This window comes from Zootoca vivipara, chromosome 7, assembly GCF_965207765.1.
Source record: "Zootoca vivipara chromosome 7, rZooViv2.hap1.1, whole genome shotgun sequence".
NCBI classification, from domain to species: Eukaryota; Metazoa; Chordata; class Lepidosauria; order Squamata; family Lacertidae; genus Zootoca; species Zootoca vivipara.
This window is the reverse complement of record NC_142590.1, coordinates 57,134,253-57,159,278: the sequence shown is the minus strand read 5'-3', so window position 1 is coordinate 57,159,278 and position 25,026 is coordinate 57,134,253. Positions and strand designations below refer to the sequence as shown.

The following is a 25,026-nucleotide window of genomic DNA, read 5'->3' as shown; positions in this document are numbered from 1 at the left end:
GCAATGATTCTTCAACATCAACTTCGTTGGACTGGTCATGCTGTGCGGATGCCTGATGATTGCCTTCCAAAGCAACTACTCTATTCCGAACTTTAAAATGGAAAGCGTAATGCTGGCGGTCAACAAAAGAGGTTTAAAGACTGCCTCAAGGCAAATATTAAAACATGTAGTATAAACACTGACAACTGGGAAACACTGGCCTGCGAGCGCTCCAGTTGGAGGACAGCCTTTACCAAAGGTGTCATTGGCTTTGAAGAAACTCGATTTCAGGACGCAAGGGAGAAACGTGCTAAGAGGAAGGCACGCTTGGCAAATCCATACCATGATCAACTCCCGCTTGGAAACCAATGTCCCCACTGTGGAAGGACGTGTGGATCCAGAATTGGCCTCCACAGTCACTTATGGACCCATTGTTAAAATTGTTTATGGAAGACAATCTTACTCGGCTACGAGTGATTGCCAAAGAAGAAGAAGAAGACATGATTCTCTACCCCCCCCCATATGAAACACCACAGAGATGACGACCTTCTGGTGCTCCCCAAACTAACCTCTTTCACCAGTGGCTCGGTGAGCACAATGTGGGGTTAGTGCAATGCCCATGTTCTATTTGCACTGCTTCACTCCCTTAGATTCTCTTGTCTAAATAAGGGCAATGAAGCAAAGATGCTTCCACTAAAACTTAAATGCTAAATTAAACAGAAGAAATCCTTTCTGTTCCAAGAAACATTGAAAAGTGGCTTAGTACAGGCTCTGTAGGGTTCCTGATTAAACATATATCCATTTGTAGGGAAAGGCAATTGTTTGAATGACTTCAGCAGTTCCTTATGCACCCAACTTCTCCTTGATCTAATACCAATTCCATCAGTTCCCATTTATGTGTGATTTTGCAACAAATGGGTTATTTCAGAACACCAATTTCCTGCTCTGGGGAAAGCTGTAGGTGAAGTCAGCTAGTTGGCAACAACCATGATGGTGTGTTTATGGTACATGATCAGAAAATGTGAACTCTGTATATTGGTTACACTTGCAATAAACCAAGTAACACAGTAACACATCGAGTTCACACTTAATAAATTCAAATTAGCTCATCTTACGTTGGCAAAGTGGAAGTTCTTTATCCCAATCAACTTTGTTTTGAATAAGCCTACATCGAAGAGTCTTTTCACCTACCATTCTGTGCCTAAAGAGAAATACAAATATTGTATTTTAATGCATGGAACATAAAGTGTGCAGATAGAGCATATTTCTTATCCAGTACACTTGCTTTATTTAGACTATTTATATATCCCATTCTACAGAGTCACCACTGTGCTAGTTGACAGAAACAGAAAAAAATAAAACCAACCACCACCAGTTCAAAAGCAGTTAGAAACAACACAGCAGCAAAAATATAATAACAGTAGGATAGGATTGAAGCCAGTTCTAACAACACTGAATGAGACCTGGTAAAGCGGTCTTTACTTGCTGCTAAAACAATGTGAAAATGAGGCCAGAGGAAACTTCCTGGGGAGAGGATTCTAGAGATAGGGAAGTGCAACTGAAAAAGCCCCTTCTCTGGGTTGAGAGAAGCTAGCAATTTAATTTAATTCCAGATACAGGAATCATCTCTTTGTTAAAGAGTGCCCAGAAAAAGTCATACCAACATAAAAACTGAAGAAGTGTGCATGCACACGAAAGCTCATACCTATGACAAACTTAGTTGGTCTCTAAGGTGCTACTGGAATGAATTTTTTTTATTTTTTGTTATAAAAACTCCAGTAGCTTGGACATAGTGCCTTTGTAAGCAGGAAGTAGGCTTTCAAATTTCATCATAGTGGACTTCCTCAATTCAAGGTGAAGTACTTGATATACAATTCAAGTATCTAATCCAGGATTGACATTTAGCTATGATGGGGAGTAGTGTGACACCTCAAAAACAAAGGGGAGCAGTAAAGGCAGGAATTCATGATCTTCCCAACAGACCTTATTTCATTAAAAATGTCATCCCACCCCACCTGAGTTTATTACCATTAAGAAAATTACTTGGCCAAAGCGATTGTAGATAAAACCCACCATTATTACACCGTATTGCAGGCTGAGAGAGCGTGGATTACACAAAATATTATTGTGTCTATTTTGCTGGAGAGTAGGGCTTGTAGAACGCAATTGTAGATAAAATCCATGATTATCACACCATAACATAGGGGGCAGAGCTGTGGTTGAGAAAGTGTGGATCACATGAACTCTGCAAAATATTATGTCTATTTTGCTGGAGAGAACGGGAAGTTAGAGGGGCATATTAAAACCCTCTAATATAGTTATTCTAGCATATTTATTTTATTTTATTTTTAGAGAAATGCACAGAGAACCGTGCACTTAGTTAAGGACTGCAAGGAGTAAAATGAGCCAGGGAAAGAACTGGGGATTTCATCAGTGTGTGGAAACACATCAAGATGCCAGCATAGAAAGACAGTTCTACACACTGAGAAATAACCAAATGAAAGACCCGAATACACGTTTCTCAGAAGCCAGAGGTTGCCGCTGCTCAGTTACCAAATCAACCAGAAATGGTAGACCTGTTCTCTAGTGCTGCTTACTTGTGTTTATTAATTTATTTGGATTGTTTACTCCCCACTTCACACTTTTCCATGACCCCCATGATTATAACACAAACTAAATAAGAATTAATGTCAAAAATGTAGCCTAATATTTTAACAGTTAATATATGTCTGTCACGAACCCCTCCCAGTTCTAAACAAAGCAAAGTAGGTACAAAGGCAACCTACAACTCACCCCTCATCACAGCCTAGAGTTATTTCATCACCTAGCCGCAAGTCATTTGATTTTACTATTCTGCCATTCGCTAAATCTATAGTAGGACATCGCCTTCCTAACAGGAAAATCAAAACAAGCATTAGCACATGCAGCCTTGATTTCTTTAAAAAGAAACGGGTACACTACAGATACCAAGGCCACTTCCAGATGATCTGTTTGAGCAGTCATCCTGATTTGTTTGGGAAGAGGTTATACGGCATTGTGTCATAAAAATTATCTCAGTATCTCCAGTGCAATTCCGTCACATTCTTTACTGCAAAATGTCATTTAAAGAAAATAATCAGATTTGGTGCACAAGAGAACCAAATACGCTTCAGCTGTGCTACCTGAATTTGTTGGTATTTAACTGAATCCCTCCTGCAATATAGAAACAGCCTGAAAGTGTCCTTGGAAATACTATATTCACTAAAGGGTAATTCAATATCCAGTTTTACTAGTGGTTCACAATAATGTCATCTTTAGGGATAGATGCAGACGTTAGTGTTCTTTCTTTTTTCCTTCATGAGTTGAAAGCAGTTGAGAGACCATTTCTTGCTTTATGTACACTTATCTCTTTGTTGCCTCCGGCATATAGATGTTCAAAGTTTTTGGACTGTTGCTGCTGACACTATCCTGAGATCAGCAGCAACAGCTGAGATCATTAAAAACTCTATTTTGTTTACTATAAAGTTGTAATAGTACTCCCATACCCCTGTATTTATGACAATAGTTAAAACAAAGGTATATTTGTTCAAATAATTTTAAGACAGTTATACTTTTAAGTACAGTAGTTTTGTGAGGATACTATTCATCAGCCATGGTGGAGAAAAATCAGGCCGGGGCAGCTTCTAGTCATTATTTAAGGTGAGAAGCTCCAATACATCCTCAACTACTTTTGGAGAAGAGGTGACAGTGTTGGTACCTCTCACCTTCACAACATTATAGTGTAGTATAGTGTGACTTGAGGGTCATCAACACCCTAAAATGCAGGAATCTCAACTAGATCATACATGACAGAAGGCAATCCAACCTCTGCTTAAAAACCTCCCAGGAAGGACAGTCCATCACCTATGTTCCACTGTCAAACAGCTCTTACTGTCAGAAAATGCTTCTTGATGTTTAGTCAGAATCTCCTTTCTTGTAACTTGAATCCATTGGTTCAGGTCTTAGCCTCCGGAACAGGAGAAAAAAAGCTAGTTCAGTCTTCAGGTCCAGTTTACAGGTAGAGTGTCTTAGGGAAAAGGTTGCTGTAGCAGCTGCCTAATACAATTCCCAGCCACTATTAGTTCACATTGTATATATTTGGCCTATGATATACTTAAGATAAAAATACAGACAAATAGAGAACACACACTAGGGCAGAGTAAAATGTATAGAGGTTTAACTCTCATTCTCAGATGTTCAAACTGCCACTCTGCAGTTGAATCTCCTGGTTTGGAAACAGCTGCTAGAGCTGTTTTAAGAGTTTGGTGAATATATGCATTGTTTTAAGCAGAACTGATACACAAGACAAATGCATTCTAATGCTGACTGCAGTACTTGGGCTAACAGTTATTTTCAACACCATACTGGTACTGTGGAAGCATCTCTAATAATTCTTTAACAGTAATATTTACATACATATATAAAAAGATTGTTTGGAGATATTTAGTCAAGGCAGTAATAATAATAATAATAATAATAATAATAATAATAATAATAATTTTATTTATACCCCGCCCTTCCCAGTCAAGACCGGGCACAGGCGGGTAACAACAAGAATATCAAAGCAAGCATAAAAGAAACAATTCAATTAAAATGCAGATTAAATACAATGTTAAAATTCAATTTTAAAATTAGGGATCTACAAGTGCAACCTCATTTAAAAATCTGTAGGATAAAGCCTTAGGGAAGGGCCAAGCGGAACAGCTCCGTCTTGCAGGCCCTACGAAAAGATGACAACTCCCGCTGGGCCCTAGTCTCCTGAGAGAGAGAGCGTTCCACCAAGTTGGGGCTAGTACTGAGAAGGCCCTGGTCCTGGTCGAGGCCAGTCTAACCACCTTGTGATAGGGATCTCCAGTATGTTATTATTTGTGGACCTTAATAATAATAATTATTTATTATATGTACCCTGCCCATCTGGCTGGGTCTCCCCAGCCACTCTGGGCGGCTTCCAGCAAGGATTAAAATGTCACAGATTAAAAACTTCCCTAAACAGGGCTGCCTTCAGATGTTTTCTAAATGTCAGGTAGTTGTTTATCTCTTTGACCTCTGATGGGAGGGCATTCCACAGGGCAGGCGCCACTACCGAGAAGGCCCTCTGCCTGGTTCCCTGTAGCTTTGCTTCTCGCAGTGAGGGAACCACCAGAAGGCCCTCGGCGGTGGACCTCAGTGTCCGGGCAGAACGATGGGGGTGGAGACGCTCCTTCAGGTATATGGGACCGAGGCCGTCCTGTATACCTGAAGGAGCAATACAGTACGAAACATAAGGGGAAAAACTGTAAGACAAAAGAGTGCATAGGAAACAGCTGCCTACCATTACATGTAATTCTAGAACTAGGAAGTACCCAGCATGCTTAACATACCACAGGTTCAGTTTAATCACAAGAAACTGAGCTGAATTATGAAACTCTGGAATCAGAATAAATGCAGTTGTGCCCATAATTTATGCTTACGTTACTTACGCAATTGCAGGTCTTTGTGGGCAGGGGGTAAACAGGTAAACAAACAAACAAGGAGCAGGGGAAGCCTGCCACAGAAAGAGCTGTTTAAGTCATACCAGATTATTGAACAGTCATACAACCCCTCACTCCTCCATTTTAGAGAACAGTAAGGAAGGTACTGCCTTGCTTACTGGGCTCTGGAAAGCTTGTCTGATGGCCCTGGTTCTCTCACAGAGCCCTTATGTGACCTTTCCAGAGCCCAGTGAGGCAGAGGGCAAAGCAACAGCTGGCCTCCGCGACTGAGGGGGCTGGGGCTGTGCGACCTCTAGAACTGAACTTTAATCTGCAACCGCAATGGCCAACAGAGTGAGAGACTAGAAAAACACAGCAGTATACAAGAAAAATGGGACCTACTGCAACAAAATATTATATTTTGTTACTTAACATGGAGAATTGATGAGATAGCCAGTCATGCCCTTCTTCACCAGACCAATCAATCCTCTCCAAATTTTTTTAGATAGCCAATAATCTGTGATTGATCACTTTGAGTATTCATTGGGCTGTTTTTGCCCCCTTTGTTCCCTTTTAAATATCTGATACTTCTGCAAACTTTGGGGTTTGTTCAAACATGCTATTGCTCTCTTCTTGTTTCTTAGAAGCACCTTGTATCTACAGACTCAAGGGCATTCACCACTTGAATTCATCATTAGGAGGAGTGATGCTCAGAATATTCCATCTCCCTGATTTAAGTCTCCAATGTTCTACAAAACAAAAGCCTCCTTTATTATTTCCTAACTTTCTGCAATGTTTGGACCTCCTCCAGTTCATAGGCAGGTTACTGACATAACTGGTCTGATCTAAGGTGGCTGTTCAACAGTTTTAGATATTCAGAAAATTAAGTGAAACTTACCTTGACAAAACCTAGGATTTTCTATTGACCATTTTGAATTGGCAAGACACGTAAGAGAAAGAGTCTGTCCAGGAATAGGCTCATAACCTGGGATACAACGGTAGCGCAAAACAGTCCCAGCAGGATAACTGTCTTTTGGATCCCCGCTCCTTAGGCTAGCATTGGCTACATGTAGATGGGAGCAATCACCTGGAAATAAAAATTCAGAGGAAGTTCTGTAGCTATGGGAGAGAAAACAAGGTTCATTGTGGTGCAGAACTCTGGATAATTCATAAATCTTTATGACATTTTCCTCTACTGGGATCTATAGGACCATGTTCCTATCGATTTTGGGAGTTCATTTGCAGAGCACAGCTGGAAGAAGACTGGCACCACTAAGACTTTTAGAGCAGGCATCCCCAAACTTCGGCCCTCCAGATGTTTTGGACTACAATCCCCATCATCCCTGACCACTGGTCCTGTTAGCTAGGGATCATGGGAGTTGTAGGCCAAAACATCTGGAGGGCCGCAGTTTGGGGATGCCTGTTTTAGAGTAATCATAACTACCGGTATGTTTCTTCAGATGTAAGCACTCTTGAATTTTAAGGGGCTTGCTTGTAGGTAAGTGAGGTTCAGATGTAAGCCTTATTTACCACCTGCTACTCACATGGAAAATAAGTGGTTGCCTTTTCATCTAAACAAACTTGTGAGAACCACATGGGTGGCACACCTGCTACCACCATCTAATGACCAGCAGGAGACAGAGGGAGCCCTGTGAGCTCTGTGCAAAAGATGCAAAGAGGGAACAGATCCAATTAATGGTGACTATTTTAAATAAACAGGACTTAAAATAGCAGATTAAGGAGCATTCCCAGAAAGATGATCCACTGCAGAACAATGTTCCTTGGAAGAATACCATATTTTAGGACAGTTGTGCCCATTTACTTAAAGTAAGGCTGGAAGATTATCCAATATGGCATGTTACCAAGAGGCCATATTCTTAAAGTATAAAAATAGTAGGAACAGGGCCATTTGGGGGCAAAAAGCTCAGAAGGCCAAGGAGCAACATGAATCTTCTATCATTGGCCAGCTCTATCCATTCCTCTGTGTGAGCAGAATGACCATCTAGTTAGAGCAACTACCGTTTATAATTATATCCCTGCAGAGCCTGTGTGAATGTGTTGTATTCTTGAGGGATCTTGAGAAGATGAAACTAATAAATAATTTTGCAGATTCGTACAATGTCCATGTTGTCTTCCTCCAATTCTGGGTTGCATTCATGGCAAATTCCCAACAAATATCCTAGCTCATTTGAAACCTTGCTGGTGACCTTTAAGTTGATCCCAACAACTATTTATTATTGCCATACCATGGCCTTCAGCTTTTCAAGAATTAAAGTATAATCCTCATATCTGAAGCATAGGGTATATGCAACAACCACATTTACCCTCAGCGTTTCACACTTTGCTCTTTTAGGAAGTTTTGAAGGCAACAAGAAAAGGACACCCTTAACTTGTAGTGAAATTTGATGCCCTAAATTTACATGTATTGAAATAACTGGCCTTTCAGTCCATTCACAGAAAGTGGCCTCCTTGCTCTTAACTCTGCAAAACAACACAAGAGGCCGGCAGCTCATCTGACAAATATGCTAACAGTCTGAGCAAGGCGGGGTACGACCGAAAATGCATTAAACCCCCTCACCCTACCTCACACCCCACCCCACCTCGAACTCTGGGAAACGAGAGAAACAGCAGCAGGAGCAGCAGCGACGACGCCAACAACAAATGCCCGCCGGAGTAACTTGCAAGAGGCGCCATCGCATCAGCACAAATGGAGAACCCAGAGTCAGAAAAACAGAAAGGACGACAACGGAAAAGCAAGGCGACGTGGCGGGCCAGGGAAACAGCTCGAGGGGAAGGGAGCGGCGGCGCTTTTTTTCAGCCAAGGGGCGTGAGCACTAGCGTGGTTTGAGCGAAACAGGCCGAGGAGGGGAGCCGTCTCCGCCGTTATCGGTTCCCGGCCTTAACGCCCCATTGCCGCGCGCATGCCGGTTGGCCAGGGCGCGCGCTCGGGATTGGCGGATGGGAAACGTGGGGAGAAGAGCCGCGTAGTGCGCTCTGTATCGCGCGGGGTAAGAGATCGCGGGATCTGCGCGTGGGAGCCCCAGCTAGGACGCGTTCACCTGCGGGTGGCGTGGGGAGAAGCCACGAGGAGCAGCGCTGACCGACGGTTCTCCACTTACACTTCTGTCCCTCATTCAGAGCAAGTCACAGGAGCTCTCCTAGGAGTTATAACTTGCCTTGCGCTTTGGCGTCCTGGGTGTGCTCAGGGAATGGGATGGATCGTACTGTACGTATCTACTCAGCCAGAAGCCCCGCTGAATTCGCTCCACAGTAGGCGAACATGGAATGGCAACCTTAGTTCCAGGAGTGCCAGCTTGGCCCGGCAACCGTAGGTGCCAGGGACCGTAGGTGCCATGTAGCGTGAATGTGCCATGTGGCGCCAAAATTCGTGCCCGGCCCCATTATGGGGAATTTTGTGGGCCCCAGGACCTATGCTTAGTTCCTTACACAATGCTAGGGCTTGGCAGTGCCAGATTTGTGTATAAGCTAAACAAGCTTATACACAGATCGGTGTTATGTGGTCTCGGCGGCCGCTCCCAGTCACCAGTCTAGCTGCCACCAGTCTCCTACCTTCACTTTCATTGTTCCCCCTTCTGTTAAATTTTTCTTCTTTTGACTCCTGCATCTTCTGTCCCCTTTCACTTATTAGTTCCCTGGTACTTTCCCTTCAGCATCCTGCATTTCATGGAGCTGCTGTCAGCATTTAAGCAGTGCTTCACAGCTGCTGCCACTACCTGTATTTCCATCTGAGCAAGTTTGGAGAGGAGTGGCATGGAAGGTAAACAAAGCAGCAGCTCTTGAATCCTTCTAACAGATCAGTTTGATAAACAATTGGAGGAAAGTAACAGGGAGAAACAAGGTTACTTTAGTGGAATGCTTTTATTACCAGTATATTTCACAAATAAAAAAATATTGTGCAAATACCTTGGAACATGAGATTCCAGCATTGTACTATTTCACATGGACAGCAACATGAAAGAAATTCTAGGCATTTCCCCTTCAAATATAGAATTTGAAAGCAAATGTGTTGTTTGCCAGTTCTTCACTTAAACCTACCAGTTTAGCATATTTCACACACTCATGCATCTCCTTTTTCTAGGTCTGAACTAATCCTGATGTGCTTTACTGAAGATGTGTACAGTATTTAAAAAACAAAACATATCTATGTTTTATTAACAGGAACATGCAAAGACAAGACATGCTTCTATTTACTTTCTAAAGTGCGTAACAGTGCAATAATTACTCTTTCATAAAGGATATAGTTCAATCATATTTCATTTTAAAAAATATTGCTATGTGCAGAGCTTTGGGTATAAAAAAGACAAGTCACATTTAGCTATTAGTCTAATAAGGACAAAGCTCTGGCATGTATGACACCTCACTTACTTTGGGCCATTGACAATTACTTTCTATTCTTTACAAAATAAAAAAAATCCTTCCAGTAGCACCTTAGAGACCAACTAAGTTTGTCATTGGTGTGAGCTTTCGTGTGCATGCACACTTCTTCAGATACACTGAAACAGAAGTCACCAGACCCTTATATATAGTGAGAAGGTGGGAAGGGTTATTACTCAGAAGGGTGGTATGAATGGGTGATTGACTGACAGGTGTGATAAACCTGTTGACAACTGTTAAAGACTGCAAGGGCTACCTACCTGTTTCTATTCTTTGTCATTCCCATATACAGTACTACAGCTCTAGCACCTGTGCTTTTATGTCTGTTTGGAAGTAGTATATTGTATAATATACAAACTGTTACACTCAAACTGTTACATTCATTCCAGTGTGTATTTGTGTGATCAAATGCTTTCTATCCTGTTGTAGCCAATGGTGATCTGTCTGAAGATGAAACTGAACAGTTCAGTTACAAACCTGAATTTGGATTGCATTGCCTACTCAGTGGCATTAAAACAGTCCAAGCTGAAGGCGGTAAGCCCTTTCACTTGAATTCTCACATACTGAATTCTCACATATAAAGCTATACTGTTACATCTGCTACAGGCTGCTGTGAAACAAAACTCCTGCTCTGTGTCAGGGCACACTGCTCTGACATTGGCTCCCAGTTCGTTTCCAAGCACAATTCAAAGTGTTGGTGCTGATCTTTAAAGTCCTAAATGGCCTAGGCCCAGTATATCTGAAGGAGCGTCTCCACCCCCATTGTTCAGCCCAGACACTGAGGTCCAGTGCCAAGGGCCTTCTGGCGCTTCCCTCACTGCAAAAAGTGAGGTTACAGGGAACCAGGCAGAGGGCCTTCTCGGTAGTGGCGCCTGCCCTGTGGAACGCCCTCCCATCAGATGTCAAGGAAATAAACAACTATCTGACATTTAGAAGACATCTGAAGGCAGCCCTGCTTAGGGAAGTTATAAATGTTTGATGTTTTAACGTTTTTTAAATATTCTGTTGGGAGATGCCCAGAGCAACGGCGGAGCTTCATGCTCCGCCACCAGGGGTGGAGAGCAGGTGTGCTGCCCACAGCGATGTGGCGCGCATTCTGGGTGCGGGGTGCACAATGATGTGGCATGTGTTTTGGGGGCAGGGCAGGCAGCGGTGATGGCGCCCCTGGGATCGCGTCACTTGGGGCGCACCGCCCCCACTGCCCCTATCTTCCTACGCCTCTAGCCCAGAGTGGCCGGGGAAACCCAGCCAGATAGGCAGGGTATAAATAATAAATTTATTATTATTATTAGTAGTAGTAGTAGTGGTAGTGGTGGTAGTAGTAGTAGTAGTAGCAGTGGACCCACTTTAAAGCTGGCCGGAGGGGCTAATAACCAGAGACTGTACTAGATGATAACTGGGCTCCTCCCTGAAAGGAAGGATCTATTCCTGCACTGGAAGTTAAGCTTTCCATGTGCTCAGTCAACTGGTCTCTTCTGACAGAAAAGAACCTTCTCTATCCAGAAAAGTGAATCAAGAAGCCTGGGGTGGTGCCAAGTTCTCTGATTGAGCCATGCTCATTATCCAACCTATCTTAGAAGCTACTGTTTAACCAAGATAAAATGGGATGTTTTTCAGAGTACATATACTAGACTAGTGCCTAGTTGTACGGTTAAGGGCACAAAGACTACAACAGCTTTGGTAAGTCATGCAATGGGGTGACAGTATCATACCCTCCAATATTTTTCTGATGAAAATAGGGACACCCTATCCCATGTTAATTATGATTTTATAGTTTATACTCTGCTCATCTGACCGGGTTGCCCCAGCCATGCGGGGTGACTTCCAACATACAGTGGTACCTCGGTTTGCGACCACAATTGGTTCTGGGGAGCCGGTCGCTCCCCAAGTTTGTTGCTCCCCGCGGCACGCTTCTGTGCATGCTGCGCAGATCGCTTCTGTGCATCCGAGTGCCGCGGAACCCAGATGTAAACACTTCCGGGTCCGCAGTGGTAGGAAACCGAAGTGGTCGCTCCCCGAGGCAGTCGCAAACCGAGGTACCACTGTATATAAAAACACAATAAAACATCAACAAACCTCCCTATACAGGGCTGCCTTCAGATGTCTTCTAAAACTTGTATAGTTACTTATCTGCTTGGCTGGGTGTGTGTGTGTCACATAACTCCATACCCTCCAACATTTCTCCGATGAAAATAGGGACATCCTAAGGAAAAGCGGGACATTCCAAGATCAATTCAGACACCGGGATGGCCTCTGTAAATCTGGAACTGTCCCTGGAAAATAGGGACACTTGGAGGGTCTGCAGTATGTATCTACTGAATGATCAGATGTCATAATGATTTGTTTTATTATTCAGGCACTGAGCATGGGTACCATTGTAATGAACCACAATCAGCATAGGCTTGCAGTTGATTGATTACCTACTAATGGCTGTGCTTTTAAAACACATATTTTGCATTCTGAATCTAAGGCAACAACACATTACTCACAACACTAGTTTTAGATATACAAAAGGAAACTTCAGACATCCCTGACCAGAAAGCATCTTGGTCAGCACAGGCTGTTTGTGGCAGAAACAACCCCCAGCATTGATAATATTATTATATTACAGCAGTGATTTTAGTCAATGAAGATCAAACTGCTCATTAATAAGCAGTCACATTCATATGTCCTGGTATTTAAAACATATTATTTACCTCTTGATGCAAGCAGGGAGTCATTATCAAAACATTCCCTCATAAAACTGTGCAAAAGATACAGCAGTATATTGTGCGTAGAGGCAGTAGGTACTATATTATTTCTATGGCAACATATTTATCCTAATTGTAAGCAGGATTGTGTACTTTGGTAGTATCACATTGGAATGTGGTTATGGTATGCTTAAATATATTCAATGGAAATTGCTTAATTTTGTGGGACTGTCCCCTAAATATTTTATTTATAAACATCAAGAGTAAGTCTGCAATCCTACGCATACCTACAGTACCTGGAAATAACTCCTATTGTATTTAAAACATATTATTTACCTCTTGATGCAAGCAGGGAGTCATTATCAAAACATTCCCTCATAAAACTGTGCAAAAGATACAGCAGTATATTGTGTGTGGAGGCAGTAGGTACTATATTATTTCTATGGCAACATATCCTAATTGTAAGCAGGATTGTGTACTTTGGTAGTATCACATTGGAATGTGGTTATGGTATACTTAAATATATTCTATGGAAATTGCTTAATTTTGTGGGACTGTCCCCTAAATATTTTATTTATAAATATCTGCAATCCTACGCATACCTACAGTACCTGGGAATATCTCCTATTGAATAGGGTACTTCTGAGTAAACAAGGATAAGAATAGGAAAACAATTCTTATTTTTATGTGTAAGCCACCTTGAGACCCATCAGGGAAAAAGGCAGAGCATAAATAAATAAATAAATAAATAAATAAATAAATAAATAATAGGAATGATTACACTATAAACCCTTTTTAGTGGGCTCAATCAGCAGAAATAAAAAAGTTGATATCAATCCATTATGTAACACAGAGCTTTCCAAACTTTTCATGTTGGTGACACACCTTTTAGACATGCATCATTTTGTGACACAGTAACTTAGTGGCAAACAAGAGGTTAAACTAAGGCCTTTCCAGCACTGAGAGAAGCGCAACACACTGGCACACTAATGTGTCGCGACACAGTTTGGAAAGCTCAAACTCACTGCATATAGATTTATCTCCATTCTGTTCAGGATTCAGAAAAAAGACATACAATAATGCCTGAATGAACTTCTGAACCTACAATGCCCTGCCCTGCAAATTACGCTATGCCAAACTATGTCTGGGTATGAAGGTGTGGGCTCTGAGAGAGATGGTGGCCACTGAATTTGCTCCTCCCTGGCCATTCTGTAGCTATGCCATGGCTTGTCTTAAGAACCCATCTCCTAGCCCAGTGTTTCCCAAGCTTGGGTCTCCAGCTGGTTTTGGACTACAACTCCCATCATCCCTAGCTAGCAGGAGCAGTGGTCGGGGTGATGGGAGTTGTAGTCCAACAACAGCTGGAGACCCAAGTTTGGGAAACACTGTCCTAGCCCATCAATTCCAGTGTCCTGTTCTCACAGTGGCCAAGCAGATGCCTGAAGGCAGGCAGAACACAAGCAGAACAGCAATCTGGTCACTCACCATTTCCAACAGCTGACATTTAGAGACATACTGCATCTGACAGTGCAGATGGAAAATGCCATTGTGCCTAGTAGTCATTGAGCTCCTCCCCATGAATCTGCCCAATCCTCTTTTAAAGCCATCCAAGTTGGTGGGCATCACTGCCTCCTGTGGGTGTAACAGTGAGTTGCATTAAATATTTTCTTTGATCTGACCCTCAAAATCTGTTCCAGAAGGTTGGGTGACTCATTGGAATAGCATTGGGACTGCAGGAGAGGAGGAGAATTGGAAAAAAAATCACCTTCCTCCCCATTCTCTCGATGGAAACCTCCATTGGATCAAAGAGCATTTCATCAGCATTGATGGATGCCATTGGATATAACTAAGATTTCCCATAGGTATACCTGAAACACTGTGAAATTAGTGTACCCATAGCATATATTCAAATGGTTATACATTAAAATAAATTATTAGTATTTAATAAGAATTGCCTGACTTTTCAAGCCAATGGCCCATCTTTAGTAATATGTCTACCAACAGTGAAAGACAGATGTTTCAGGATGGTTAGCAAGAAAGTGTCATTCTAGACTCTGTTATCTCTCGTTATTTCTATTAATCCAAGCCATGAAAATGGATCTTGCATAGCCAAATAAATCTTGCCTTTGCTTTTGGAAACCTTAATGCTAGCAATTTCATTAAGCTGTGTCTATTTTTGGAATAGGCACTGAAAAGCTAAGATATCATATCTCCCCATGATTGAATGTCTATGAAAAAAAAAAAAAAGCTCCAGAAACATTTCAGAGTTCCCACAGAACCAAATGAGAAAAACAACTAGATTTTGCTTGGACTTTGTGGCAGTACTGTCAGTGTTTCAATGTCACATATTTAAGAAAAATCATCATGTCTTCATGCCTCATATGTAGGCAGAAGACTCCTCTCAGGATCTCTTCTACAAGGAAGAATCTTCCTAAGTCTTAACAATGCAATTTAGATTGGGCAGACAAAACACGAGTTGTGGTTGTGATGATAGCAGACAAGAAACATAACACATAAGAACAGCTTCCTGGATCAGGCCAAAGGCCCATCTAGTCCAACATCCTGTGCTCATAGTGGCCATCCTGAACTACATTCCCCAGAGCTACCTTGTCAGGAAATGGGTAATTTAAATAGATTTGAAAGTGATTTAAATTTGAATGGCAAATACGTCTTGAAGATACATGATTTCTAGAAGATCCAAGTACATCACCAGAGCTTGAGAGGTTCAAAATGAGTTTGCTCTATGGTGTGGTGAATATCTGGCTTTCCAGACATTCCTGAACTACAACTCCCCTTAGCCCCTGGTAAGCATGGCCAATGATCAGGGATGATGGGAGTTTAGCAACATCTGGAAAGCCAAAGGTTCCCTGCACCTGCTCTAGTATTTAGATCAGGCATAGGCAAACTCGGCCCTCCAGATGTTTTAGCACTACAATCCCCATCACCCCTGACCACTGGTCCTGTTAGCTAGGGATGATGAGAATTGTAGTCCCAAAACATCTGGAGGGCAGAGTTTGCCTATGCCTGATTTAGATGTTGAGTAGCGTGGTATTTTTCACAAAGCAGATTTTCAGCACTACCGTACCATTTTTAGAGATATTAAAAGAACTTGTCATTGGTCCAGAAAACTAGCTAGTCCACCATGCTTTAGTCTCCTGAGATAACAGCTACATTTAACACTCAGGATGTTGATCAAGTGCAAGGGGTTGCAGTCCCAGGTGGCTTATTTTCTGAGGCCTCCGTGACGAGTTTCCATCACACAAGTGGAATGCTTCTACAGTGCTTTGCCAGCCATTCTCTGGAAAGGAGAAACCAAATGCAAAAGTCAAAACTATGAACATTTATATCCTAAAGGAATTCCACATTGCCATTCTCAATATTGTTGTTCACTTTTTAATTAACTGTAAGATCATTCAGTTAAATGCATTATGTTGGACCACATAAGATCACTGGAATTAATGTTTCACAAACCGTACAAAATTGTGCCCCACTTCTAGAATGATTAAGTCTTCATGGCATCTCCACCTTCAAAACCTCACTCAATATACTCATCCAGCTGCCAAGTTCATAGCACCACCCCTTCTCTCAGCATCTGTAGGCATGTTTGTTATGCTACCCTAGCCTAATTCAGCCCTTGACCATCTTTAACTTCTAACACATGCCTTTATTTCCTCCCCCAAATGGCTAACTGGTATTGTACATTAAAAAAACTTTAACTTGTGGTTTTCCAAATTATGATTTTTTAAAAAAAACAACAACAGATCTATTATTTAAAAAGGCACACAAACCCATTTGCAATCATCAATCTGGCTTGAAACACACTGATCTGCAGAAATATTGCAAATGAATTCTACAGTTTTCTTCTCTTTGACTATTACATAATCAGGGAAGTCCACTTGTCACAGCTATATCCTGTGTTGTTATCTTTACATATAATAATTTTAATCAGGATTCATATGGAATTCAAATGAGTATAACAAGTCTGACTGCAGTGAATTCCACACATGCTCAAAAAATAATTTTGCATTGCTCTCATCACATTTGTTAATTTTGCATTTTGAAGTGCATTCAAGCCAATTAAAGCTGCAGTCCATACCACATTTATGAGAGATCCCCACTCAAATCAGATGGATTTACTTTTGAGTATAACTTGCTCAAAGACAACTTTTGTGGAGGTGTCCAATAACTTCATCTGCAAATTTCTTTTTTATAATATGTATTTCATGCATTCATAGTTGGTCATATATGATTATTTTTTATAAATACTTGCAACTACTCACAAAGTTGAGCTTAAGCGACCTGTCACTGGCACATTTTAAAAAATGGACATTGATGAAATGAACACAGGAATAAACAATGCTTGATTCAATAGTTCCTTAAACCTTATTTTGTATTTCAGGCCTTGACACCAAAAAGCAGTTTTATTTCTAGGGCAGCCTTCTCCAACCCTGTGCTGGGACTAGTGGGAAGACACTAAGGTAGGGGAAGGCTGCTTTAGGGTATGGTCCACATCAGAATATATTTTTTTTGGACAAACTATCTTTTGACTGAATTGCCTTTCATACACCTCTTTTAAATGATCAAAGACCTGTCCAGGGTTAGGAGATGCTATGTTTCAGTCTGAAAACTGAAAGTGGCTGTGGCCAATCATAGCTCTCTGATGACTATGCAATATCTGCAAGCATATCTACCACATTTATACAGGCATGTATAATATGTAGAGTGTTCAGAGGTCAACCTTCCAAAAAATCACGGTGATTTCAAGTTCCCCCTTACAATGCTCTCCAAGAAGCTCCTCTTGGAGCCCCACCACTATCACCAAGGGGCACAGATGGCTGGTCCTTCCCCATACAAGTGCTTTCCACCTGCACATGGATGTGAGTGTTTGGATTCCAGCCGTGATGTGCAAAGCAGCCACTTACCCTTTACATCTGCCTGAGCTCCACACAATTGAGAAAGTGCATTTTTGCCTCCAGCTTTACAAACTGTTACTGATTTTGAAAAGAGTGGCAGCACAAAGTAATGAAAAAGAAAAGCATTGCAGCATGGTGGTTTGCAGTGGGTGAAATTTTATTTACATGGTCCACAAGAAAGTTCACAATGCTAATACAATTATTTAAGATGTATCATTACAATTCTGATACTCAGGCTTCCAGTCTAAAACTGCTAACCTTTATGGGGGGGGGGACCACCCTGATGGTTTTATGACTTCTACTTATTTCTGCACAGAAAGTTAACAACTGGCAGTTTGATGCTTTTTAGAAGTATACATTCACATAGCATAATTGCACAGATACACACCAGCAAATTAAATGAAATAAACCAAGAAGATATGCATATAGAGCAGACATGATTGAGATGTAAGATCTAATAAATCTCTCATAGGTAATTGGGCAGCAAATTTTTGCCTAAATGAAACTATTATGTAGAGAAATGAAACATTGCAGTATTTTAATTTATAATTATATAGGATGAAAAATATCATTATCTACCTGAGTGCTTTCATTCACACGACACAACATGAACATAAATATGGCTATAGTTACAAATGCACCACCCCATAATGCCATGGTGCATCTCTAAATTTGAGTTGTTTCCTGGGCAGTGCAACTTAATAATGGTTCTAGGCCTTGGTCTTAATTTAAGCCACAATTAACAGCATTAGTACCAGTATTTGGATTCCCATGGAGTGCAATAGTGGTCTCATCTGTATGTCCCCACTTAGTGAATAATAATCTGGAATGATGGGGAAATACAGTAATAATGGAGCCCTTCTGCATTTGAGCCAGCATAGGCAATGCATCCCTGATTATCCAGTTGCTCCTGCCTATGGAAGCTAGCATACATGTATCAAAACCATAAACTGCACAGCAAATCAGTTCTATATGCATTAGCCTTCAATTATACAATTTTAAAAACTTCCACTGAATGTATAACAAAGTTGTTGCAGCAAAAAGTCATCTTGTATGTGATAACATCCTTGTTCTGGCACTTGGAAAATTTTGAGGTTTATAAAAGAAACAGATGGGCAAAAATGAATTGTGTGTGTGTGTGTGTGTGTGTGTGTGTGTGTGTGTGTGTGTTGAGAGAGACCTCCACAGTGCTCTGATGCCATCTTTATAAAGTTACTTTTAACCATATGCAAAACATTCATATTTAAACATAAAGGAGATCATTATTTAAGCTTGTGCATTATTGCAGCTTTGGTAAAAGTCAAATTGCTTACAGTGTACATATAAATAAACATTTATTATTATTTCACGTTCACCATTAGAGAGCCAAGGAAAACAAGGCACATTGCCCTCTAAAATGAAACACATTCATTTGTCCTAAGAAACACAGGGCGGTGATTCACCTCTGAAATTGCTGACTACAAATTATCAAATAAAGAATAAATCAAACATAAAAAGAAATCAAACTTACTCCTAAATCCATACTTCCAATAAATGTTTAAAGAACCACCAGAGATCTCTGAGAAAGAGACTACAGTTATATATTGTTGCCAATTTCGCCGGGGTCAGATACCATCTGTATTGCATTTTAATTATATTTTCTTTCAGGTCATAATTTGGTGTACAATTTATATTTCTGTTAGGAATGCTAAGTGATGGAATTAAGGAAAAAGATAGATGTGTAGTAATGTATGCAACTGCAGCCGCCAGACTTCTTATCATTAAAAATTGGGAAAGTGATTTAATACCTAGAATAGAAGATTGGCAAATCAAAATGATAAGATATCAAAATTGGACGAGGAAAACAGGGGGAATTAAGGGGATATCAGAACAGAAAATTGATAAAGATTGGAAAAAGTTCCAATAATATTTAGCAAATTTTGTGGAGAAAGCTGATATCTTAGCAGACAGATGAAGGTATGATGAAAGTAAATAAAAATAAAATGAAACATGCAAATAGGTATACAAAGGAATTTGGTTACAGAAACTGAAACAGAGAAAAGGCTGGAAGTCATCACAGGGTGGAGGGGGTGGAGGGTTGGTAGGGGTTTTTTCCTATTGTTTGTAATTATTCTTTCTTTAGATATTTTTTCTTTTTTGATGTTTAATATAGTATATTTGATGTATAGATTTTTTTAATTGCTATTGAATTTTATATATTCCTTTTTTCTTGTTTTTTGTAAATTTTTGAAAGAAAGAGCAATAAAGATATATATTAAAGAGAGAGAGAGAGAGAAAGAGACTACAGGGGGGAAAGAGATGTCCAAACATGCTAGGAAATGAATTTGCTGAAATGAACTAATTGAAGTCTAATGTGTTTTGGCTTGGGTGTGCAGACTGATGGAGAACCCAACTTAACCAACCTAGTCATAAAATTGTCTCTACTGTCTTCTAGAGCCTTGATTTTCAAGTGGTTAAGCTCTCACCCCAATAACCATGTGCTTTAGCTATGAGCTGTACAGTATTCAAAAAAACTGGGGAAGAGCAGTTTTTGTCTCTCCGGGAGCCTGCACATTTATGTGGTCTTACCACAACGAAGTTCAAGTTACCATGTTGTGTGAACCATGTCACTATCACATAGGATTTTAAAAAGAATTAATCTTGGGTCCTATGTTGCAGACTAAAACTGCTGAAGTCTAGCATATGAACTTCTAGATTAAGGGAGCAATTCTAAGCCCTGATCCATAGAACTAGAGGTGATTAGGATGCCAGAGGTGTCCCTCCATCAGGCTCTGGTGATGGCGGGGAGGCTCTGCCACCACATAAGACCTCACTATGCCTGCCAAAGGTGCAGGCTTGTGCTGGTGGTGCTCCTTTTTAAAAAAGTTGATCTCTCCCCTGTCCTGACTGGTAGGAGCTTTGAGTGCAGTGGCTTTGAATGCAGTAGTAGCTCTGACACTCCGAATGCCCCCAGGCCTGGGTGACCCTGGGTTGGGGTTGCTCTGTAAGGGCAATACAGAATAAAGTCCTAGATAAGATGCTAAACTACATTATCATTTTTGAGGTCATCTCTCAAAGTTGGGAGTTAGCTGAAACAGTAGTCTGAGTATCTTTTGTGTGTCTGTGCACAAACTGCTTCTATGCCTGGTCAGCTTGCATTAGTGTTGAGATAACTGCTCAGGAAAAACCAGAAAAATCACAATGCATGCTTATATTGGTTTTGCTACAGCTTTGTCTTAAATGACGATAGAATGCCATTCATAACACCCCTGCCAGTCCATTCTGAACATGGTGTTTCAGTACTAGCAACTAGTTACCTTTCCATTTGTAACTTCTACATGAAAACTGGCTTTGTATGATGAGCTACCAGTAAAAAGAATAATTTAAGCCCACTCAGCTACAGACAACAGCAATTGAATGTACAGCACTAGGAGTAAAAAATGGTGCAAGTGTGGATGTCTTGGCTCAGATTCACAAAGAATATGCTCCCCACACTCTTTTACTTCCTTTATGTGTTCATTAGCCTAAAATGAGCAGGCTAATGCGTTTTTGCCTCCAAAAGCAAAACCAAGATATGTTATACAGGGCTTAATTAATTTGGAATTAAGCATGCAAAACTGTGACGACAGCATTACATCCAGCTACCCAATTCAAAGTGCTGGTTTGGACTTATAAAGCCTTAAATGACTCAGGACAGCAATACCTCAAGGACCGCCTTTCCCCATATGAACTGACCCGAACCCTGCACTTATCATCTTAGGTCTTTCTTTGGCCCAGAGGGTAGCAACATGAGAACGAGCCTTTTCTGCAGTGGCTCCCCATTTGTGGAATGCTCTCCCCAGGGAGGCTTGCCTGGTGCCATCATTATTTATCTTTTGGTGAGAAGCAAAAACGTTTCTCTCTAACCAGGCTATTGGCCTTTTACCATCTGTGGCCTTTTAGAAATGTTTTTAATGTATTCCCACCACTCTTTGTATTAATGTATCTATGTGGAGTTTATTGTCTGTTTGTTTCTAAGTTGCTTTGTGTTGCCCTGGGCAAGATAAAGCAACTAACAAATTTAATAAATACAACTAATAATAAGTATGGTAATAGGTTCCATATGAAGCATCTGTGACTGGGTAAACTGTAAGGTGGCAATTCGTGGCGATCTCCCTGCAAAAGCCATCAAGATACAGTCTAGTACTTTTACTGAGGAATTCCTTAAAGGGTGGTGGTTTAAAAGTTAACAGTATACATCAAAATGTAATATATCAATCTCCTCACCTATGCCTGCAGTTGCCATATGTCCTGAATTTCCCTGACACAGCCGTGATTTGGCTGTTTGAAACTGTGTCCAGACAGAAAATGCAGAAATGTCTTGGAAAATCTGTATGCATATTGGAAGTTTAGTTTTCTAAGTAAGTTTTAACTTTTTTGTTATGAGATTTCAACAATTTTGTGTCACTTTTTGAAATATGGCAATCCTACCTTTGCCTCTTAGGCTAAGATTAGTGTGGGCTGTCCCAAGGCTCTAAATGGCTTTGTTTAGATCTACCATAACAGGAATTGTATGTTTTAGATGTCTACTATGTAATTATAGGCTTGTGTATTTGGACAATATAATTTATTCTGAGGGCTTACTCTGAAAGTGACCATCATTCAAGTATGCAGCCCACTAATTCTTTCTTTCTAGGAGAGTTTCATCACTATTTTAGTGGTTCTGTCTTTTTCCAAGTGCTTAAAACTGTAAAAGGCAGGTACAGTGGATGAAAGCACATCTATGCATCTTGAATGTGTATCAGGAAGCAGAAACCAGGATACATCCACTGTCATTATTATAACCACAGAAAAGTCTTTGGGGTTGGGTTTTTTTTTTAAGAAGTGGATTTGTTGCATCAGGGCAACTTTAATCCACTTTAATTGTGCAAACCTAACTTTAGTATGAGCTTGAAGCCCTCCTGCAAAATACTGACAGTCTGGAGGCAAACAAAACCTGTGGTTTTTTTTACTCCAACTCCCATCAGTCCCAGAGCCAGCAGGACCAGGGGTTATAGGAGCTGAAATCCAGTAACATTCTGATGGATTACAGCTAGCCCATCCTTACTTTATGTGGCTGGTCTGGGCAGAAGTCTCATGCTCTCATTTTTCCTCAACACTGCCCCACCCTCTTATTCCTTTACTAATCAAGCCTTTTAAAAATAATGGAACAAATTTCCAATTTAAAATATTCAGTCATTCATCAAAACCTGGCTGCATTTCACAAACCTTGAACCAAGGAGACCCACCCTGTTGCCTTCCCTTTCCCCCCAGCAAAGTGAATCAAGTTTATCAGGGGGTGGATAATTGAAAGTTCACAAATGTAGCCTTTATCAAGATTATTATTACTATTATTATTTTACAAAACATACACCAACAAGATTGCAGTTATGGGAAAATGCAAGCACTGGGGTAAGGGAACCCTATGAAAAGGTTCCCAGGACAGCCAGGGACAAAACTGAAACATTTCCAGCAAACAATAAAGCACATTGTGCAGGCAAATAATCTTCAGACTTCTTTGGGAGTGTTCCCATTAAGGCAAAGTACGGGAACAGTGCCAAGTATCGAAAGTGCATTCCAGACCCTGAATCACATATCCCTGCATCTATTTCCTAATATGCAGCAAGTATTTAACAAATTTTTTTTATCTCTATTATTAAATCACCCCCATAAAGCAGCAAGGGGCTACAAATGGATTGTGGTTTCTAGGAAAAAATGCATTTCATAAATGGCAAGGAAAAGCGACTCCCACATGTGTTGCAAGGCAGCTGTCACAATCACCATTACATGCAGGGCAGAAATCTAACTCCACAAAGCAAAAATACCACACACAGAAATACACAACCTCTCTCTCTCTCTCTCTCTCTTCCACACACACAATTGTACAGGACAATCACAGCTATTGGGGAATGTTACAAAAATAGCCACAGATTTACAAATATTAATACAGGTGAGGTCCACACACAAAATGGAAAAAGCTAAGATATCAAAGAGAGACTTGCCACAGTTACATTTAGTAATGCTGCACAGGGGAATGCAGACCAGCATAGTTGCAGAGCAATGGAAGGGGAAGAAAATTTAAGAGACTGGCCATTCTGTGCAGGTTTGCAGCAAATGCCTCCTTCATGGGACAATCTCACTTGGTGGTAGCGAGACCAGGGGCTCACAGATGATTGCGTCTGATTTCTCCCTGTAGAGAGGGAAATAACATGCCATTGACAATATCCTCTCACATTATAATGTGAGAAAGAGACAGGATAGTATTTTCCAACTCTTTGTACAGTCATACCTCGGTTTAAGTATGCTTCGGTTTGAGTACTTTCAGTTTAAGTACTCCGCGGACCCGTCTGGAACAGATTAATCCATTTTCCATTACTTTCAATGGGAAAGTTCGCTTCAGGTTAAGTACGCTTCAGGTTAAGTACAGACTTCCAGAACCAATTACAGTCATACCTCAGGTTAAGTATGCTTCAGGTTGAGTACTTCGCGGACCTGTCTGGAACGGATTAATCCACTTTCTATTACTTTCAATGGGAAAGTTCGCTTCAGGTTAAGTACAGACTTCCAGAACCAATTGTGTACTTAAACTGAGGTACCACTGTATTCTGCTTCTCAGGGACAACTGACAATGTCTAGGTGTGCTAGACACATGTAGCTGGCACTGTTAGGGCATGACATTTCAGGAGGACTGCAGCACACAAGCACTGCAGGAGCAGAATCAGGTCTGATCTGCTCACCTTCCTTACCAAGAAAAAAGTGGTATAGGACCAAAGTGGTATAGGACCATTACACCTCAAAGTGTGTGTGAGAGCAAAAATGCAATGACCAATTCACAATTGCTGGATGATTTGTTAAGTATGTCCAACAGCAATTGGCTGCAACAATGTGATGTCACACAATGTTCACAAACTGTGAAGAGATGAATTCTTTCATGCAACATTCTATGGCTTATGACTCACATTTACAACACAGTCCTATGCATGTCTGCTCACAAATAAGTCTCATTGAGTTTGACAGAGCTTATACATGGGTATAAATCAGATACAGGGGTATAGGAGCTTCTGTGACTTCCTTCCTATCTCTCAACTTCTCCTGTGTTCTTAATTTCCTTTCTTATTTCTTCCACTTATATTTATTCACTCTTCTGTTATCTCTCACTCTCTCATTAATTCATGGTCATAACCTACACCTCCTCATTATATTTACTCCTGTGTGAAGGGCTGTAACTAGGTGGTGGAGCAGCTGCATGAAGGTCCCTGGTCCAATCCCTTGCATCTTCAGGTAGGGCTTGGAGAGTCTCCCATCTGAAACCTGGACAGCTGCTGTCAGTCAGTGTGGACAACTGGTCCATCAGCTTGATGGACCAATGGTCTGATGTTCCTGTATTCATTCCTGTACTCACTCCTGGTAGGATTATATCAGTTCATATGGCCAGAGAGTGTGTGTGTCATATTACTTAACAGATACTCTCTCTTCAAAATAGTGCACAGGTTCTAGGAATCTACAGATACCAAGTCACACTTGGCAATTTCTGCAACGTGGTAGCTTGCTTCCACAATTCTGAACTTCTTCCCACTATTCCTG

The 25,026-nt window shown here is 40.9% G+C and overlaps 2 protein-coding genes across 14 annotated transcripts in view; both read right to left on the bottom strand.

Annotated features, from left to right (window-relative positions):
• Positions 1 to 9,068, bottom strand: part of LOC118088518 (C4b-binding protein alpha chain) — a 32,107-nt gene extending 23,039 nt beyond the window's left edge. Inside the window, exons 1-3 of one of the 4 annotated variants that reach the window (XM_088673398.1) lie at positions 8,031 to 8,387; positions 6,346 to 6,534; positions 1,095 to 1,180 (exon numbers count right to left, since the gene is read on the bottom strand). In XM_088673398.1, the coding sequence (XP_088529524.1) occupies positions 1,095 to 1,173 (79 nt within the window). In that variant the 5' untranslated portion in view covers positions 1,174 to 1,180; positions 6,346 to 6,534; positions 8,031 to 8,387. Of the gene's footprint in view, positions 1 to 1,094; positions 1,181 to 2,772; positions 4,439 to 6,345; positions 6,535 to 8,030 lie in introns of those variants that run through there. The other 3 variants (XM_088673400.1, XM_088673396.1, XM_088673397.1) reach the window with 3 other exon arrangements.
• A 239-nt stretch (positions 9,069 to 9,307) lies between these two features.
• The window catches only part of PFKFB2 (6-phosphofructo-2-kinase/fructose-2,6-biphosphatase 2), a 42,019-nt gene continuing 26,300 nt past the window's right edge, over positions 9,308 to 25,026 (bottom strand). For 8 of the 10 annotated variants that reach the window (XR_015950834.1, XM_088673392.1, XM_035122392.3 and 5 more), the window contains one exon: positions 17,585 to 23,632. Coding sequence is in view for 9 of the 10 variants with exons in the window: in XM_088673392.1 (XP_088529518.1) it covers positions 23,566 to 23,632 (67 nt within the window). In the remaining variant the exon portion in view is untranslated. Of the gene's footprint in view, positions 15,831 to 17,584; positions 23,633 to 25,026 lie in introns of those variants that run through there. The other 2 variants (XM_060277137.2, XM_088673394.1) reach the window with 1 other exon arrangement.